General features: G+C 47.5%; 1 protein-coding gene across 1 annotated transcript in view; it reads right to left on the bottom strand.

The window, feature by feature from the left end:
• COL5A1 (collagen type V alpha 1 chain) overlaps positions 1–18,884 on the bottom strand; it is a 137,006-nt gene that overhangs the window by 28,109 nt on the left and 90,013 nt on the right. The window contains 14 exon segments of the mRNA XM_066332902.1: positions 52–105; positions 400–444; positions 5,016–5,069; positions 7,104–7,157; positions 7,591–7,698; positions 8,152–8,205; positions 8,838–8,882; positions 10,316–10,369; positions 11,432–11,476; positions 14,405–14,458; positions 15,941–15,985; positions 16,472–16,525; positions 17,246–17,290; positions 18,718–18,771. Coding sequence (XP_066188999.1) covers positions 52–105; positions 400–444; positions 5,016–5,069; positions 7,104–7,157; positions 7,591–7,698; positions 8,152–8,205; positions 8,838–8,882; positions 10,316–10,369; positions 11,432–11,476; positions 14,405–14,458; positions 15,941–15,985; positions 16,472–16,525; positions 17,246–17,290; positions 18,718–18,771 — 765 coding nt within the window.

The following is an 18,884-nucleotide window of genomic DNA, read 5'->3' as shown; positions in this document are numbered from 1 at the left end:
CCACACCAACACTGCTTAGGACACGACCCCAAAGGCTCCCCCAAGCCTTACCTTTGGTCCAGGTTTTCCAGTGCTTCCCCTGGGGCCTCTTTCCCCACGTGGACCCTTGAGAAGACACAAAAAGGTGACATTTGAGGCCTTTCTGCTGCCCCAAGCACCTGAGCTACGTGGGGTCAACAGATCATCCCAGCAGCAGCAAGGGCTGACAAGAAAGCCACCAGAAAGATTTAAACCCTGTTCAATGGTGAGACCCAGCCCCAAATCTGTGTCCCCCTGGCTCAGCTGCAGCTGCTGAAAGCCAGATCTCCCCCAGGTGAGGACACAAAGCACATCCCAGTTTCCCTTTTGGCCAGGATTTGGGGTTTGGGAAGGCACAAGGATGAAGAAGTGGCTCCTTACCGTGGGACCACGCTGTCCCCTGGGACCTGGCTTGCCAGGAGTGCCCTGGAATGGAAAAGGAGAAGGAATTAGGAACCAACAGCACAGCAGAGCCTGGCACACACACAGCCTGCCTCACCACTCTGCCTCTCATCTGCCATGAAACAGTCAGCAGCAGGTTCACTTCCACCTCCTGATTCGTGTGTTTATGTGAATTACAGCACTTGGGCAGGTCTGGGCTGTGATCCCAGTGCCCAGACAACATCTGCTCTCTGAGGGAATGGATCTCCTCAGCAGCAGCAGCCGAAGTCCTTTAAAACCCCAAAATGCTTTCAAAAGATGAAGCCACACCCTCAGACCCAAACCCACCCCAAAACTCATTTAGTACCCCAAAAACTCTTCAGCTCTGCCACCCCAAGACCTGTAACCCCATTTTCCCCCTCTGACCCCTGCTCCTGGCGTGGGGCAGGGCTCATCCCGCTGCTCCCACGTGCTGCTGTGGGGTTGGGAAGGTGTGAGAGCAGATCCCTGCTGGGAGCAGCTCCTCCCTGCTCACACAGACCAGTTCAGCTGCCTTAGATACTCACAAATCTTCCCTAACTCCGAGCTAAAACAGGAATTCCAGGGGTTTTTTTGGCAGCATCTCGTGGGATCTGAGAGCTGCACTCAACTCTGGGGACTGGGATTAATCCTGCCTTGGAAAAAGGACAGGCTGCTGCACCTAAACCTGGCAGTGAGGTGGATTATCCCCTTTTCTGATCCAGGGATGGGGCCACTGAGAGGCCTAACAAAATTAAGCTGGAAATTAAAATTAAACTTGGTAAAAACTAACGTTACTTAAGCGGAATTCAAGAGAAGTCGAATTTGACATTACTAATATTGAATAAAAATTGATGTTAACAAAATTCAAGAATTCAAGAGAAGTCCAATTTAACATTACTAATATTGAATAAAAATTGATGCTAACAAAATTCAAGAACTCAAGAGAAGTCCAATTCAGCATTACTAATATTGAATAAAAACTGATGTTGACAAAATTGGAATGGAACATAAAATGAATTAAAGTGAAGGAGACTTAAATTTGGCTTTGTTTAAATTTAGCAACAATCAGGCTTAATAGAAATTAAATTTGGCAATTTTTAACCAAAATTACTTGCAAAATTACAAAATTACACACTAAGCTGTGCCTAAAAAACAAAAGAATGGCCTAAAAGCACAGTTTTGGCTGGTGTCAGTGGCCAAAAACCCACTGAGAGGTTTGATTTTACCCCTTTTCCCCATTAATGGCACCAATCCCCTGAGAAAGGAAAGCAGAAGAAGCCTCGATTTCCATGGAAGGAGCACTGGGTGCTTAAAATATCCCTTTGCCATTTTCTGCCCCAAATCCATCACCTCCCTGCGCTGCCTGCTCGGCTCTGACACTCATTAACCAGCAGAACATAAAACAGGAGCTGCAAAACTTCGCCATCAACTTTCTTCCAGCTGCTAAAATTAGTCCTGCTGAATCTTCCTCGTTCTGCAGCTCCGTTTATTAAAACCCGCCGGCGTTTTTTCTTCTTTTTTTTTCTTTTTTTTTTTTTTAATTAATGACAAAATTCACTTTAAAGTACTCCAGCTGGTTTTTCTTTGAGCTCTGGGAGGCTAAATTGGGAGCAGGTTTGGAGGAGAGGGTGCTGCCTCCCCTCAGGTAGCCCCCCACGCTCCTCTCCTTCTCCCACAGTTCTATTTTTAAGCCGAATTTCTCCCCCCTGCTCATTGCTGTTGTTAATCATGCATTCAGCCCTGTGTGCAGTTGCAACGAATTTATATTCCCTGCAAATGTACACGGACCTATATTTTGCAAACAAAGGGTTTTGATGTGAAAGCAGCTAAATTTGGGTTATTTTCAAGAAAATAGTTGGATTTTTGGGGACCTCCACACCTCCCAGGCTCTGCACAGACTGGGCAAGCAGGGAAATGGATTGTTCTCTGCTAATGGCAGAAAACAGCTCTTAAAATAAGATTTATTATTCGTGTTTAATTGTTGATTTGATGAGCAGGTCTCGAGAAGGTGCTGGGCCCAGCTGGAGCTGAGGATGGGCTCGGGGATGAGCAGCTCCTGGGGGATTTAATGGGTCAGAATTCTCCAACAGCTCCGAACAGAGAACCAAAGGCTGCCTTGGGTTGGGAGGGACCTTAAAACTCTGCTCATTCCAAACACCTTCCACCTTCCCAAGCTGCTCCAAGTCACTCCAGGCTCCTTGAAATGGTTTTATTCCATCTTTTCCTGCAGCTTCCCTTCGAGGTCTGGAAGGCCACAACCAGCTCAGCCCAAAGCTTTTTTTTCTCCAGCCGTCCCAATTCTCCTGGCCTTTTCCCAGACTCATCCTCTAATCGCCTTCATCCGTTTTCTCCCTCCCCAGTTTTACCTTTCCAGCCCTTTTTTTTGTGGGTTTTATGGGATTATTTTTTTGCACAACTGAACGGCCACGAGCTGAACTTTGCTGTTTGGGGATGTTCAGCACCTCAGCACTAAAATTCAGCTGCCTGTGCAGGTCCTGCCCTTCCACCTTTGCTTTTCACCTTTTTTTTTTTCTTTTTTTTTTTTTTTTTTTTCTGAATTATTTAAGGACTTGGGAAGACTCTTTGTGCTGCTGAGGCAACGAGCTGAAAAGCTGAGTTCCATTTCGGGAGAGAAACGTGGGATTTGCATGAATTTGGCCACACAAACCAGGGAACTGAAGAGCAAAATGGGGATATTGTAATAAAGAGAAGCCCAAAAAAAATGATTTGGGGGTCGTTGCAGCTGCAAATTGAGTTATTCCACAATGAACTGGAGGGGGAAAATCCTGGGAGTTTTCTGTCCCAACTCCACATGAACACACTCATAAACCCAGCAAATTGAGAGGACTTAGGAGAGGCAGAGGGGGATTTATCAAGTCTGACTCAAGGAGGCTTAAATTAAAATGAGGACTGGAGCAGAATGACCCCAGCTCAGCCTATAATTCTGTATATAATTGCTTTTCTCTTATTTCAGATGGCATACTTGGCAGCAAAATAAAATATAATATATATATATATGGATGAATAGCAAAGCTGTTCCTGAAAATCACTATTTCTGCCACTCTGAAATTTCCAAGCTGAGCTCCTCTTGCTAATGGAAATGTTTGTCCATTAAAAAATCTCTCTACACTGATAAAGTGAATGCAGGGTGAGGAACTGGGTATAAAATGGGCAGAAAAGGTCGAATCGCCCGTTGAAAATTAAAAAAGAAAAAATTAAAAAATTTGGATTACCCAGAAATAAATCAATGCTTGAAAGGTTAAAACCCCCTTTTTTTAACTCCTGAACTGAAGAAATGTGTGGCACACCAAGGGGGTAACTAAATATCGTCACTACCTCCATTAAAGGCACAAAGCTCATTTGGAATAAAAGTGAGGAAAGTGCTTATTTTTTTGTCTTTTCTTCCCTTCTTGTTCTGAAGCTGGGCCCTTCCCCATCAGATCTGCTCCTTTCCCAACCCCTTTCAGGCTGGATAATGCCAAAATTCCAGGCTAAACCCCCTCAGGGTTTGTTCCAACCTCAGAAATGCCCAGCTCCTGGGACTTTCCCCACTCCCTGGAAGGTTTCCCATCCCATCCCAGAATAAAATCATTTATGGATACGCAGGGATTCAAAGCAGCACATCCCTCCCCTGCTCTTCTACACCCCCAAAAATCTGGCCCAGGAGTTTATATTTGAGCAGGAGGAGGGTAATTCCAGAGAATTCCAGTGAATTCCAGGCTGAATTCCCTGTCCTCTCCCCTCCTGCCCAGCCAGAGCAGAGGGAAGGATGAGGATGAGCATTTGTAGTCCCAAATGAAATGAAATAATAAATAAAAAGGGGGAGTGGATAGAACCCAAATTGCAGTGGCAGGATATTCATGCAGTGCAAAGTGATTTATATTTGCTGGGCTCCTCTCAAAGCCGTCTGTTAGAAGTCATTTCTATTTAAATGAGAGTAAAAAGGAAACTAATTCCACTTGCTGTCCTCACTCCCCCTTCTTGTCACTGTGACCGGAGCTGGTGCAGAAAATGACTTTGTTTGTACTCTGAATCCTTTAATTCGAGCATGTTCTGCAGCAGATAAAAAATAAATCAGTATATTTAGACAATCCCCATTCTGAGAGAAGGCTGTGGAGGTGGGGTGAGAGGCAGAGACAAGGCTGGGGGATGAAACCCCCTGATTTTCAGGGCGTCTCTGAATTTTGAGCAGCTTATTAAAAGCACTGAGAGCGTTCCCAGCCATGCATTTAGAATTTCAAGTTAGGTGAGAGATGGCTCTGGCTGCCTCTGCACAGACTCAGCCATCTCTAATAATTACTGTTAGTTAAAGAGCTCTTTGTGCCCTGAGCAAAGTCTGACAGCGCAGGGAAGGATTTGGGTTCAGAGGAGCCTCTTGAAATATCCTGAGGGGGAAAATTCCCAGGGTTTCATTGGGAAGCTGCTGGTTGTGCCATCAGCAGCATCCTCCTGTCCTGCAGCAGCAGCCTCGCCCTGGGATCAGCCTTTTTGGGCAAATTCCTAAGTGAGAAAACCTCTGGAGCAGCAGCCCAGTAAAGGAGTGATCCCCAAATCTCTTTGAAGAGAAAGAAATCTGTGAGAAAACCAGCTCTTACCCGTGTGCCCTTCTCTCCGTTGGCTCCTGGAAATCCTGGGAAGCCGATGGAGCCCTTGGGGGAAGAGCAAACAGAGGGAGAGAGGCTCAGGACACTCCAGGGACAGCTCTGGACATCCCCAGCAGCACCCACCGACCTGGAGCAACCCCAGAGCTCCCAGCTCCTGTCCCGTGGACCTTGAAATGATGCCTTGAGTTTTATCTTTTGTATTTTCCTGTTCTGTGGTGCCCAGGGGAGCAGCTCTGAGCTCACAGTCAGTGTCACTCAGCTCTGCACACAGCACGGACACAAAACAAATCCTTCTCCTGCTGCACACCAAGGACAACTTTCAGCCCAAAGCACAACCAAGGGTGGGCTGGAGGGAGGGACAAGGATGGGACCTCACAGCCTGGAGCTGGAATGGGACAATTCAACCCCAAAGTGCAAATGGACCCAAACTTATAAAAGTGTGAGACCTCGTGACCATTTGTCCATTTGGTATCCATTTTGTGTCCATTTTGGGTCCATTTTTGGTCCATTTTGGGTCCATTTTTGGACCATTTTAGGCCCATTTTGTGACCATTTTGTCACCATTTTGTGCCCATTTTGGGTCCACCTTGGGTGTAGCCCTGGCCAGGCTCTTGTCCTGCCCAAGGTGTGTCCTAAAGACCTTTCAATAAATCTCTACTTTTTTCTCCAGCTCTGTCCAGTCTCTGTTCCATCTCAGCCTTCCTCAAATAGCTGCAAAACCACTCCAAACCTGGGGTGACTCCATAAAATTCAATTTTCCCCCAAAACAACACCAAAAATAATCTCCACGGCTCATTAGCAGTCACTGCAGAGACCCAAGCCCAAGGTTGTGATGGGAGCCCAGGCAGGATTCAGGATTTTAGCTCCTAAGTCACTGTGGTGCACATGAAAATTTAACTCCTGGCTTGTTCCTTTCTGATGTCAGCGCCGGGAGAATTGCTGCTGCTGCTTTTAAAATATGGATTAGTCCAAGAAAATTCTGAAAAAAACCCCGCCCCCTCAACCTTACTCCAGATTTAAAATGCAAATTAGAAAATAAACCAGCCCCACCACGAGCAGGAAACAATCTCTTGCAGATAATTATATTCTCAGAATGAAACAGGCCTGGGTTGTTTTGTGTTTTTGGGGTTTTTTAAAGCAGTCAACATGAATAATAAAATACGATTCTTACAAAAAAAAAAATCTTAACAAAAACAGAAGTTCCCAAAGCCTCCAGGGCATGTGAAAACTGGGCTGCAGTTTAAGCCTGTGGGGTGGAATTCACAGTTTTAATTAAAAAAAAAAAAAAGAAACGCCTTGGAAATGGCCTGGACAGAGGTGGGCGTGGAGAGAAGCTACAAAAGATGTTTGCAAATATGCAAATGGCAGCTTCCTCATCCTTTCAGGGAGACCCTGAGTCATTAGCTAGCCTCCTTAATTAATGAGACAACGCTGTCTTGGAAGACAGAACCCCTAATGCAAGGAGAAGGACTGTGGTGCCTTTTAGCGGCAGGGAAGCTCTCAGGGAGCCTGCTGGGATCCATCCCTGCACATCCCAGCGCTTCTCCAGCTCTTCCCACCACTCTGGGATCAAAGCCATGCACAACCAGCCCCTGGGTTGGATTCCACCAGCTCAGGGCTGGCTGCTGGTTTTGTCCATCCCTATTTTTGTCCTGCATGAGTGGGAAGGAGGGATCTCATCCCACAAGTGGGGGCTGAGTTGGGCAGTGTCCCTGGGCTTCCCATCATGTCCCAAACCTCCCCATCCCATCCCAAACCTCCCCATCCCATCCCAAACCTTCCCATCCCATCCCAAACCTTCCCATCCCATCCCAAACCTCCTCATCCCATCCCAAACCTCCTCATCCCATCCCGAACCTTCCCATGCCGTCCTATCCCATCCTCCCCATCCCATTCCCTCACCTCCTGAACCTCCTCATCTCATCCAAATTTCCCCATCCCATCCCTTTCCGTTCTGTCACGTTCCATCATCTTCCATTCCCTTTTTTCCCATCTATTCCCATCCCAACCTTCTCATCCCACCCCAAACCTCCCTGTCCAATCCCAAACCTCCCCATCCCAGCCCAAACTCCCCGTTACCTTGGGGCCCTGCCTGCCCGGATACCCAGGCAATCCTGGCACGCCGAGTTTTCCCTGGAATACAAAGGAAAAGGGAGTCAGGCCTTCAGAGGCAGCAGGAATGGGAGATTCCAGGTGCAGGGAGGAGCAGAGCAAGGGACCTGGGTGGAATTAAACTTTAGGGAATCCCAATGGGGAGATGGAGAATGAGCACCATAACTGTGCTGGGAACCAGTTAGGAATGGTTGGGGCTTTATTTCAATTTATTTAAACTTTCAATTTATTTAAACTAAACTTTCAATTTCTCCATTTATTCCCCTCTGATCTTTTTCTCTGTACCCAAATAACTTCCAAAAAGACCAAAACCTGGATGCGGCTGCCCTAAACCCACCTCCCTCGGGCTTCCCTAAAGCTACCCACAGTCCCGAGAGGGATAAAACCAGTGGGGTTCAGTGTAAATCTGATCCCAAAACTCAAACAAGGATGGGAATCCCCATCCCTGGCTCACCTTCTCTCCAGCAGGCCCAAGAGGACCCGGATCTCCATTGGGGCCAGAGCGACCTTTGGGACCTTCGGGGCCGTCCTCACCCCGAGGGCCAGGGGGGCCAATCTCCCCCTGGGAATTACAAGAGAAGTGTTAATTAGATGGGCAGGGCCGGCGTTTGCTGCCAGAGATATTCCATGGGAGAAAGCTGGGCGATTCCAGGGGAGGTTCCTTTGTGGAGGGTGACCAAAGCACCGGGGTTTTATTCCCACAAAACGCAGCTGTTATCCCATCCACACTGGGAATATCTCCACAGAACCAGCCCTGGTCAGCTGGGATTGGAGCCCTCTTGGCCTCCTCCTGCTTCCCAAACTGTGCTGGATGCGCAGAGCCAGCCCTGGGAAGTGTTTGAGGATTGGGGATCATTGGGAAATCCGAGGTGTTGACACGGACTGTGGCACTGCCAGCACAGGGAGGGGACAGCAGTGTCACTTTGTCACCCAGGGGAGCAGGAGGTGGTGAGATGGGGCTGGCAACAGCCTCCTCTGAGCTGCTGGATTGATCCCACAGGTCCCAGACTCTCACCCGATCTCCTTTGATGCCCATGTCACCTTTGAAGCCAGGGAAACCATCTTCACCCTAAAAACAGAGAAGGGAAAAATCACCCCAGGTGTAGAGATGAGGAGAAAAAAAAAAAAGATTTAAAGTTTCTCAAGCCTCATTTGTCCAGGGAGGACAAGCTGAGATCCACATATTGCCTTCTGCAAGTCTTTGGGATGGAAACCCACCCCAAACCCCCCAAAAACCCCTACAACGTCCCCAAATGTGCCCTGCACCCCATCCTGGCTGCAAGCCAGCATCACAAACAGGCCCAGCATCAGCAGCCAGGCCTCGGCAGCCTGGGGAATCAATTATTTCTGAAGCAGGACTGGTTTGATTTTCTCCGAGGAGGTTTCACACCTGCCTCCAGGACACTGCAATGTTTTCCTGCAGCCAAGGAGGTTTAATTGCATATTAATCAATAATGCATCTCATCCTACAGCTAATCCCCAGAGGCACTGGAGACACTGCCCAGAAAGTTTTAAAGTTTGGGAGATCCCAAGCTAAAAGTGCTGGGGAGGGGCAGGAATGACGGAAAGGGGCTCAGTCCCCCTTTTTCTTCCTCCCCCCCAAAAAAACCTCCTGTGAAGGAGAAAACTTCCAAGGGAATATCCTGTGGGATCCACCCCCAAAAATGGAACTGCAGGAACACCACCCCAAAGTGAACTCACCTTTTCCCCCTTGGTGCCTTTCAACCCACGAACTCCATCTGCTCCCTGGAGAGAGAAAACCAAGGTGTTACCAGGGCACAGGGAAAAGGTTTGGAGTGAAGAAATTAAAAATCACCAATAGTTGTGGTGATTTCTGCTTTCTTTGATGTTTAATTGTATCTCTGCAAACTGCGGTGCTCCTAAAACTACAGTTTATTAATTAAACTGTGATTGAGTTGATATTAATCAAATATCAGCTGCTGCCCTCTGGCTTTTGGCTCATCAGGGAGCATCTTATAGTCCCAAACCTCTGCTGTCTTGATTTGGTAGCTGGGGTTGGTGGTTTCTATCCATAAGTTTTGTTTCCAGGGATAAAATTCACTATGAATTCTTTTTTCTCTGTCTATATTTTCCATACAAACTGGAAACAAAAAAAAAATTAGTGTCCACACCAGCACAAAACCACTTTTGTTTTCTTTTTTAAAAAGGAATAATACATTGCTTGGGTATTTTAATTTTTTTTCTTCCTTTTAGCACGTCAAGGAAAAATATAATTAAAAATCCATCAAGATTTGTGCAGCAGAACAGGGCTCTGGGAAGGGAGGAAAGATCTAAAAGTTATTTATGGCTACAAACCCAATCAGACACTTTTTCTTTCCCAAGCTGGAAGCTCGTGCAGTTCATGGAACGCTGTTTGTAGGAAACCAAACCTGGACTGTGGGGTTTGCTGCAAGCCACGATTTCTTTCCCAATTAAAGCCACGATTTCTTTCACAATTAAAGCAAGATTTTCCCACTTTTAATGAGAAATCCAACATTCCCTAATGGAATTCTGTCCTCTTCTGCAGCCTTGCAAGGAACGAGCTGGGATTGGTCAAACACATCCCACCCAGAGTTTTCAGGTGGAACAGCAGATGGGTTTGAGAGGCTTTAACCTCACCTGCCTCACTCCACAAACCCTGTTTTTGCCAGTGCAGATCTCTGTGGATTCATGGGAATTTTGGGGATGCAGGATGCACCTGAATTAACACATCCTGGTGGGTATAAAACCAGAGGAGAATGAGGGGGAAGGAAAACAAAATAATCCCCCAGTGCCTCAGCAGCAGCAGGAATGAGGCAGGAGCTGGAATTCAGGCAGGAGCTGGAATTCAATCCATGGAAAAGCACATGGCTGAGACCCTCAGGCTCTGCCCAGAAGGGTTTGGGATCAGGGAAAAGCCAACTTTGTGTTGGGAAGAGGCTGCTCTGGTTTATTAACCCTGTTAAATTGTGGTTGAGATTGACTCTGGCTGTAAACTGGGAAGAATGGGATTGGGAGAATGGTGAGAGAAATCCCCCCAAAAAGGATTATTTGGGTTCATGAGGAGCAGGGAATTCGTGATCCCCATGGATAAAAGGCTGGAGCAATAAATGCTGGTGGTCACTGAGGTGGCCCCGAGTGGACATCTGTGTCCCCCAGCAGTGTCCAGTGACGTGGACACTGCTCCTGCATCGCCTCACCTTGACTCCACGAGGTCCTGGATAACCAATGGGGCCCTGAGGACCCGGGGGACCCTGAGGGGATGAAACACAAACGAGAGAAACGTGTCAAAAACCAACTCAAAAGTGCAGTGAGGAGGAGAGGGTGCGGAAAACAAATTTCCTGTTTCCCACATGGGATAGGTATGGCAGCAGCCCCCTGAAAATAGCCCCAAATAGCCCAAAATAACCCAAAACAGCCCAAAATAACCCAAATTATGCCCAAAACAGCTCGAAACAACCCAAATTAGCCCCAAACAGTCCAGGGAGCTGCAGGGGCATCACCTCCAGCAGGTGTGATGGGCTGAGCTGGTGGCAAAGATCCATCAGACAGGAAAGGGAGGATGAGAAGGGTCAGGATGGAAAAAAACCCTGTTAGGAAAGGGGATTTCTACACCCAATATGATTTATGGTTTGGGGTGAAGAAAACCAGGGAGGAGGAACAATTTCTGCTGCCTCCCTGCTCCCAAACCATCCTGGTGAAGGTCACAGAGAGGAGGGATCACCCCCAAATAATTTCTGATTTCTCCAGAGGAAAGGTTGGAATTCTCAGCCTCCTGTGACAGCAGGGGGACAAAAACCTGCCTGTGGGTTGTGTCCAGCAGCACTCCTGGGTGTGCACCCAGCTGGGCTGGACTCTGAGCAGAGGCTTTTGACAAGTGTTTGCTGAGGGCCTGGGCTGCAGCAGGAATGCTGCTGCCAAATCTCCTGGACAGACACACCAGTGCATAATTCAAGGCCTTTGGCCTCTGGCAGTAATCTCAAATATATTGTTAAAGAGAGACTTGGATGAGGAGGGTAAGAAAAAAAAAATTATTTTCTACATTCCCTGGTCCAGAGAGGATATTTATTTGTGTCTGTCAAGAGCAAGCTCCATTCCCAGGGTCAGCCTTGGCGTGTGCTGCACTGCTGGCCACCAGAGCAGCTCAGACCAAAGGGACACCCAGAGATCAAATCTGGGCTCAGCTCTTCAAATTTCTGCTGAGCTTTGCTTCTCAGCACCTCCCCTGGCCCCTGGGCCACCCCTGTGCAGATCCATCTCCACCCAGCTGCTGTGACCTCCCTCCTGGCACAGCTGAGGGGTTTGTGCACACCCACCTGACTCCCCTTCTCTCCAGGCGGACCTTCCTTGCCAGGATGCCCCTGTGGATAAAAGAGATGAAGAAATGAGGATTTGGGGGGTTTAGAGCACGTTATAGCTGTGATTTATTTGGCAGCTGCTCCCCAGGAAGCTCCTCCTGACACAGGTGACCCCTCCAGAAGCCACCTCGCTTTTCCCAAAGGGAAGAGAGCAGCATTTGGATCTTTGGTGCTTTTCCACTGGCTTATTTCTAATTTTCCCCTTCAGCCTCTCCCAGCAGAGCAGCAGGAAGCGTTCTGGAACATTCCCTGCGCAGCAGAACACCTGGGGGGAGTTTGCAGGCAGGGAAACAGATCAAATCCCAGCGGCAGGAAACTCCTGAAGGTCACAAGATGCTCAGAGCCCCTCATTAAATGTCTAATTCCTGGAGTCCAGCTCCAGATCCCACCACAAGTGCTCAGCTAACCTGCATCCCTGCTAGCCACAGGCTGCCTGGAGCATTCCTCATGGGATTTGCTGCTGAATAATTCAGCATCCCCCAGTTTCCAGCAGGTTCTCCTCACCAGCCTTCAGAGCTTCTGTTGCTGAGGTGGAAATCAGTAAAAATCTGAGTGTGAATTGCCTCAGGTGGAGTTGGGAGGGTCAGGGAGACATGGGGAATGCAGGGAAGTGGGTTTTGGGTGCAGCTGGATCCAAAATGGAGCTGGGATGGAAAAATCACTTTGGGTTTGGCAATATCTGCAACATCAGTGACCCCTAAAGGGTCTGCACCCCCAGGGATCCTCATCTTCTGAGGATGAAGGAAACACACCCAGCTGCTCTAAAGCCACTCTGCACTCACTGGGGTCCTCACTGATCTCTCTCCTTCAAATACATAAATTTCTGTGTGTTAAAAATGTAACAAAGGAAATTAGGAGTGCTCTCCATCATCAGTTTCAGAAGGGAATGTCAGACAAGGCAGGCTCCCTCAACCAGGCTCTGCTTTAATACAGGAACAAAACGACAGCTGTCATTCCTCCGCCAGCAGAAAAAACGGGGCAGAAAACTCAAATTTGTCGATTTTAATAGCACCAAGGGCACACAAAGAGCAATAAAACCACTCCTGCCTTCAGGTGCAGGATGAACCCGCGGCAGGATTTCAAAAGCTTTGGCCCAAAAAATAGGGGAGAAAACTCAAATCTCACTTTTTCCTGTGATTTTAATGGCACCAAGAGCACACAAAGAGCAATAAAACCTCTCCTGCCTTCAGCTCCAGGATGAACCTGCGGCAGGATTTCAAAACCTTTTGCTCCACCCTTCACTAAATCATATTTTAATTTGCCCATTTGCACTGTGCCCGTCTCCCTGGCTGCTGCCCACATCACAAACTGATGAGCAGCTCTCAGGGATTTTTTCAGGCATTTTTCCAAAGACAAGATTTCTATAAATTAAACACATTTTCTTTTGTCCACGGAAAGAGCAACCCAAAGGCTGCCCACCTGTGGAAAGGTCCCTGTCCATGCACAGCCACTCTGCAGCTCCTCCACAGCCTCCAGGCTGCTTAAAAACAAAGAGTTTCTCCAGCAGAACCTCCCCGGAGGCTGCTGCAGGAATTTCACATCAAAACCTACAGATTTAGGGATGTCCTGGGCTTTGCCAGAGCTGCTCTGTCGACTCAGCTAACAATTGTTTGGATGTTCCAAGTGCCCCCCGTAGGAATGGTGATCCCAGGGTGGGAAACGTAATTTTTCTTCTTCTTTTTTTTCTTTTTTTAAATTTTTTAAATTTTTTTGTCTGTTTTATTATTATTATTATTATTATTATTATTATTATTATTATTATTATTACTTTTATTTTGGTTGGTTTGGTTTGGTTTGTTTTTTCATCCTTAAATGAATGTCTCCCTGAGATGGGGAACTACGAGATTGGGTTGAGAGGCCAGTGATTTTTTGGGGGTTTTTTGAGACTGATTTCTACAGCGAGGAGAAAATGACGTTTAAAGCGGTTTTAGAGAGGGGGAAGCTGCTGAGAACGGAACATTTGGAACATTGACAGGTAATCCCCACCTGCCCCATCACAGCGCCCAGGGCAGAGCTGGGATGGGAAAAAAACACACACTGGATCCATCCCTGCCTCGGGAGCTGCATCCACAGCACAGGAGGAGCAAAAAGAGAGAGGAAAGAAAGGTGGTGAGAAACACCCAGAGTGAGCAAAGCCGTGATGGAGCTTCCCAAACTGATCCCAGCTCCCGAAAAGGGCGAGCTGACCTTGCAGGATGATGGTTTTTACCATATTAAACATCTTTTTTTATTAAGCGGCCTTTTCTTCCATATTAAACCATTTTTCTCCGCATTAAACTGTCTTTTCTTCCATATTAAACTCTTTTCTTCCATATCTAACTCTCTTCCATATCAAACTCTCTTGACTTCCACCCTAAACTCTCTTTATTTCCATCTTAGACCACCTTTATCCCATATATGCATATCCTCTATACAGTCTATATACATATATATATATACAGTATAAATACTTATATATATGTATAGAGGATATGCAGCCTTTTCTTCCATATTAAACCTTTTTTTTTTCCTCCACATCAAACTCTCTTTTTTTCATATCAAACTCTCTTTTCTTCCACTCTAAACTCTCTTTATTTCCATATTAAACCACCTTTATCCCATATACGCATATCCTCTATAAGTCCATATACATATATATATACAGTATAAATACATATATACATGTATGGAGGATATGCAGCCTTTTATTCCATATTAAACATTTTTTCCTCCCCATTAAACTGTCTTTTCTTCCACATCAAACTCTCTTTTTTTCATATCAAACTCTCTTGACTTCCACTCTAAACTCTCTTTATTTCCACATTAAACCGCCTTTATTCCAATCCACGGATTCTCTTGCTTTTACCTTCCCATTCCCTTTTTTTGGGCTGCGAGGGGCTCAGATCCCAGCCCGGGCTCCCATTCCCAGCAGAAATGGAAAGGAGCACTCACCGGAGGCCCATCAGCGCCAGGCATGCCAGGGAGACCAGGTTTGCCCAACGGGCCCTGAAAAACCAAACAGAAAAATCCATCAGGATTCCCAGCCGCACCTCCTGCTTTTCCCAGCTCTGAGAGGCTGCAGAGATGGGAAAAAGCTGCCACAGGTTGTAGGGAATCTGGGTTTTTTCCGGCGTTTCAGCACGTTGGGATGTGCTGGCACCTCACACTCAGCGGGATGGAGCAGGGAGAGCCTCACAGGAGCTCCAGGTACCAATCCTGGGGTGCTGCACCCCGAGTTTTTATTTTTTAGCCTTCTGATGTTTTTACATTCTTAGACTTGGAGTTTTCACACTTGTAACAACAAAGACACTGATACTTCGTGAATAACACATAACTGATATTTCGTAAATAACACATTCTTTCCAAGAGGAAAGACAAATTGATGGAGTTCTAGGTTGACCACTGGGGTCAAAGGGGGAGTAACCTCATCTCCCAATCCTTGATCAAATTCTAAAAATTATATAAGTCGAGATCCCCAAATAAACCATTCTTCCTTTTTATCTCACATCCTGACAGGTGAGTGCGGTTCTTTTGTGTCCTCTGGTGACACAGCTGGTGAGGACAAGGTGAGGACATCAAACTGTGGGCTCACGGGACCAAGAAATGCCCGTTTTGGGGTGAAAAATGGCAAAAAAAGAGGAGCTGCCTCACCTGAGTGGACTGGGTGATCTAACACTGCTCAGTGAGCACCTTTTAATTAGCAATTGCTGATTTCTCACATGCCATGGTGTGACAGAGCTGTCAGTGTGCTCCTTCCTGGTGGGGTTATTGATAATTCCGCCCCAAACGAGCAGGAGGGGACACACAGGGACACACACACTGTGTCCCTGCTCTGGGAGCTGAGAGAAGCCTGAAGGACCCCTCTGGAGGAAAAACTTCTCCTCCTTTAAATCCTGCTGGTCCCTGAGATCTTGGGGGAAATTTCTTATCCTTTAAATCCTGCTGGTTCCTGAGCTTTTGGGGGAATTTTCTCTTCCTTTAAATCTTACTGATCCCTGAGATCTTGGAGAAAATTTCTCTCTCTTTAAATCCTGCTGGCTCCCAGATCTTGGGGGAAACTTCTCCTCCTTTAAATCCTGCTGGTCTCAGGCCAGCACCAACCACACGTGGACAGCCAGAAAATCAGAGGCAGAGGGAAGGATCCATGGGCTCTTCCCGTTATCATCCCACTCAGACTCCCCAAACCCACAGAAAAAAAAAAAAAAAAAAAAAAAAAAAAAAAAAAAAAAAAAGACGATTTTCAATCCTCTCCTCGTGTTTTACCATAGGCTGCCTTCAGAATGTTTCTCCTCAGAGGGGAAATGAATGCAGATAGGATGAATTAGAGGTAACCCGAGCTGCCTTGATCTCCCCTCTGTCTGGAATGAGAGGCATTAGACTTTCATGGCCACGGCTGCAAACAGATGTTGCACATGGGGCAAAGGAGCAGCTGAAGGAGCAAAATGCAAATCCAGGGCTGAGGGAGGCCAGAGCTGAATTTCAACTCACTTTCTCTCCTGGGGGACCGATGGCGCCTTGTGGACCTGGAAGACCCTGTGAAAAACCGAAAAAAAAAACCAAAAGAGAGAAAGAAATAAAATTAAGCTCATTAAGGAGCAAATTATTCCTTCCAAATGTGCATTATTTTAGTGCCTGTGAGGGCTGGGGGTTTCCTCAGCTCAAATCATCCCCCAAATGTCTTGTGAGGGGCAGTAAAATGTCCAGAGAGCTGCATGGGCTGTGGGCAGCCAGGCTCAGCCCAGGAGGGACACAAGGATGCTCCGAGGAGCAGGATTCCCATGGGAAAAAGCCTGGATATCCCAATTGTCCACCGGGCTCTGGAGGAACTGGGCAGTGAGGTGTCAAACATCAACACACAGGATGTGGCTTGGCCAAAGAGAACCTCCTGGAGAACTGGGGGATCCCACCCTGGGAGTGTCTGCAGGAAGATTTTTGGGCTGGAAATGGTTCCTGGAGCCAGTTGTGGTGCTGAACCCTCCCCAGCTGTTGCCAGCTGTGCAGAAGGAGGTTTGTCCTTACCTGAGCCCCGGGGTTCCCCTGCTGTCCTGGGGGCCCTGGCTCGCCCTGAGGGCCCTGTGAGGAGACAAGGGCAGGGGTTAGGGTGAGGAAGGAGCTGGAACCACAATTCCTGGATTCCCCCAGCTGTATCCCTGTGTTCCAACTGCCTGGATACTCCTGAGCTGGATCCACACCTCCCACAGCTCCCTGAACCCTCTCTGACCTTCTCCCAGTAACCAGGAGCTCCTGGAAACTGCTTTTCCCACTGGGAAAAGGAAGGGGAGAAGGGACTTGAAGGCACAATGACCCCTCTCTGAGGATTTGCAGCCCAAAGGAGCTGAGCAAGGCTCTAACACCAGCCAGCTCTGCATTTATTGTCCAGGGAATCCATCATACTCCATCCCATCCCATCCCATCCCATCCCATCCCATCCCATCCCGTCCCGTCCCGTCCCGTCCCGTCCCATCCCATCCCATTCCACCCCAACCCATCCCATCCCAGGCACAGAAAGGTTTTTTTTTCCCCTCTGAGTTAAATGCCTCTATTTTGATATTCATTAGCATCTCGAGGAAAATGTTTCATCTTTCGTGGAGAAATAATGTGTAATTCCCTCAGAAATTACAATAAATTAACATCTATTTGCTGCAGGAAGAGGTTCCTGGTGCTTTTCACGGGCTCTGGTAGGAATCTAGACCAGGCTAAAAAGCGATTAATGAACGTCATCTAACAGAATTTTGCATTTTTTGCCCTATAGAAAATCTGAGCTGCCTGTAAAAGTTTGCAGGGAGAACTTACCACGTTCCCTTTGGGGCCTGTTTGTCCATCCATGCCAGCCACACCCTTTGAAAGGATTTAAAAACCACAGCAGTAAGAAAAATATCACACCAAAAAAGCAGGGAAATCGCCATAAAAATTATAATAAAAAAATCAAGAAGCCTTTGGACCATGCTGAAAGGGAATAATTTCCTAAAGGTCTTTGGTAAAGCAGCCAATTCCATGAATCCAGGTGAATTTTTAGAAGCAATTTGAGTGGTTTTCCCCTTTGGTTTAACCTGTTTGGGAGGCACAACCAGCAGCAGGCATAGGGAATCCTGGCTGGATCTCATCCCACAGGGAGTGGGGAAGGAAAATGGAATATTCCTGCCTGCTGAAGGTGTCAGAGCTGTGCTGCTGGTGCCAAACCAAAAACCAGCCGGGGTCAAACACTCCCTGAGCACTTCACTGACAGGGGAACACGGAGATGTGCCCCTGCCACCATTTCAGGACCATGGAATTGTTCAGCTTGGAAAAGACCCCCCAAAAATCATCAAATCCAGCATTAACCCAGCACCATGCTCACCACCAAACCACGTCCCTGGGATGGTGACTCCACATTCCCTGGGCACTGCTTGACAGCTCTTCCCAGGAAGAAATTTTTTCTTTCCTGAAATTGTTTCTTTCCTGAAATTTTTTTCTTTCCTAAATTTTTTTTTCCACCCTAAACCTCCCCTGGAGCAGCTTGAGGCCTTTTCCTCTCATCCTGTGGCTTGGGAAAAGAGACTGATCCCCCTCACCACAACCTCCTGCCAGGGATTTGGAGAGAAGAAGACTCCCCTGAGCCTCCTTTTCTCCAGGAACAACAAAAAAAATCTCTTGCTGTGGGGTGGAACATCCCATCCGTGGGGGATGAGATTGGCAGCAGATCCTGAATTCCTCTTCATTAAATTCCAGCAGCGCCAGGAGCTCACAGAAAAAAGTTGTCCCCACATCCCAGGAGGGGTGAGAGGCCACAAAACGTCCCCCCATTAAACACTGACCCCTCCAGCTTTGGGGTTGGGGTTGTAAGGTCTGGGATTCCAATGAGCAGCAGAGATTTAGGGACAGCCCCTGCATCAGCACTTCCAGGGATGAGTTCCCTGGATAAAATCCCACAGGCTGCAGCCTCAGCTCTGGCCTGGAATCCGAAGGAGCAGCTTCAGAGCCCTGAGGCAGCAGTTAATGGCAAAGGCACTGTGTTAATAACTCTCATTCCTCCCCTCCAGCCTGAGCAAGGCATTAATATTTACTCAGGTGGGGCAAATCTGCTGAGCCTGGACGTGACACCACTGGAAATGGGGGACAAGGAAGACTCTTAGTTTCTTTTTTTATTTTTTTTTTTTTTTTGGTGGATCCTGCTGCTTTTTGTTGCCCAGATGTGGCGAAGGATGCGGCTGGAGGAGCTGCTGGGATGGATGACAGGGGTTTTTTTGGGGGCTGGAAGGCTCTGGGGAGGGCAGCAAGGAACTCACCGGGGGTCCTGGGGGTCCTGGGGGTCCCTTGGGGCCCAAAAGTCCTCGGGGTCCCTGTGGGGGAGAAAAACCAGGGTTAGAATTCCTCTGTGAGCAGGGGACACTGCAGGGTTTGAAAGGACTGGGAGAGAATCCTGTGGGCAGAGACCCTTTTCAATTATAAACCT

Source organism: Sylvia atricapilla, chromosome 19, assembly GCF_009819655.1.
Source record: "Sylvia atricapilla isolate bSylAtr1 chromosome 19, bSylAtr1.pri, whole genome shotgun sequence".
Lineage (NCBI taxonomy): Eukaryota > Metazoa > Chordata > Aves > Passeriformes > Sylviidae > Sylvia > Sylvia atricapilla.
Note: the sequence above shows the minus strand (reverse complement) of the source record. Positions and strands in the feature narration are given on the sequence as shown.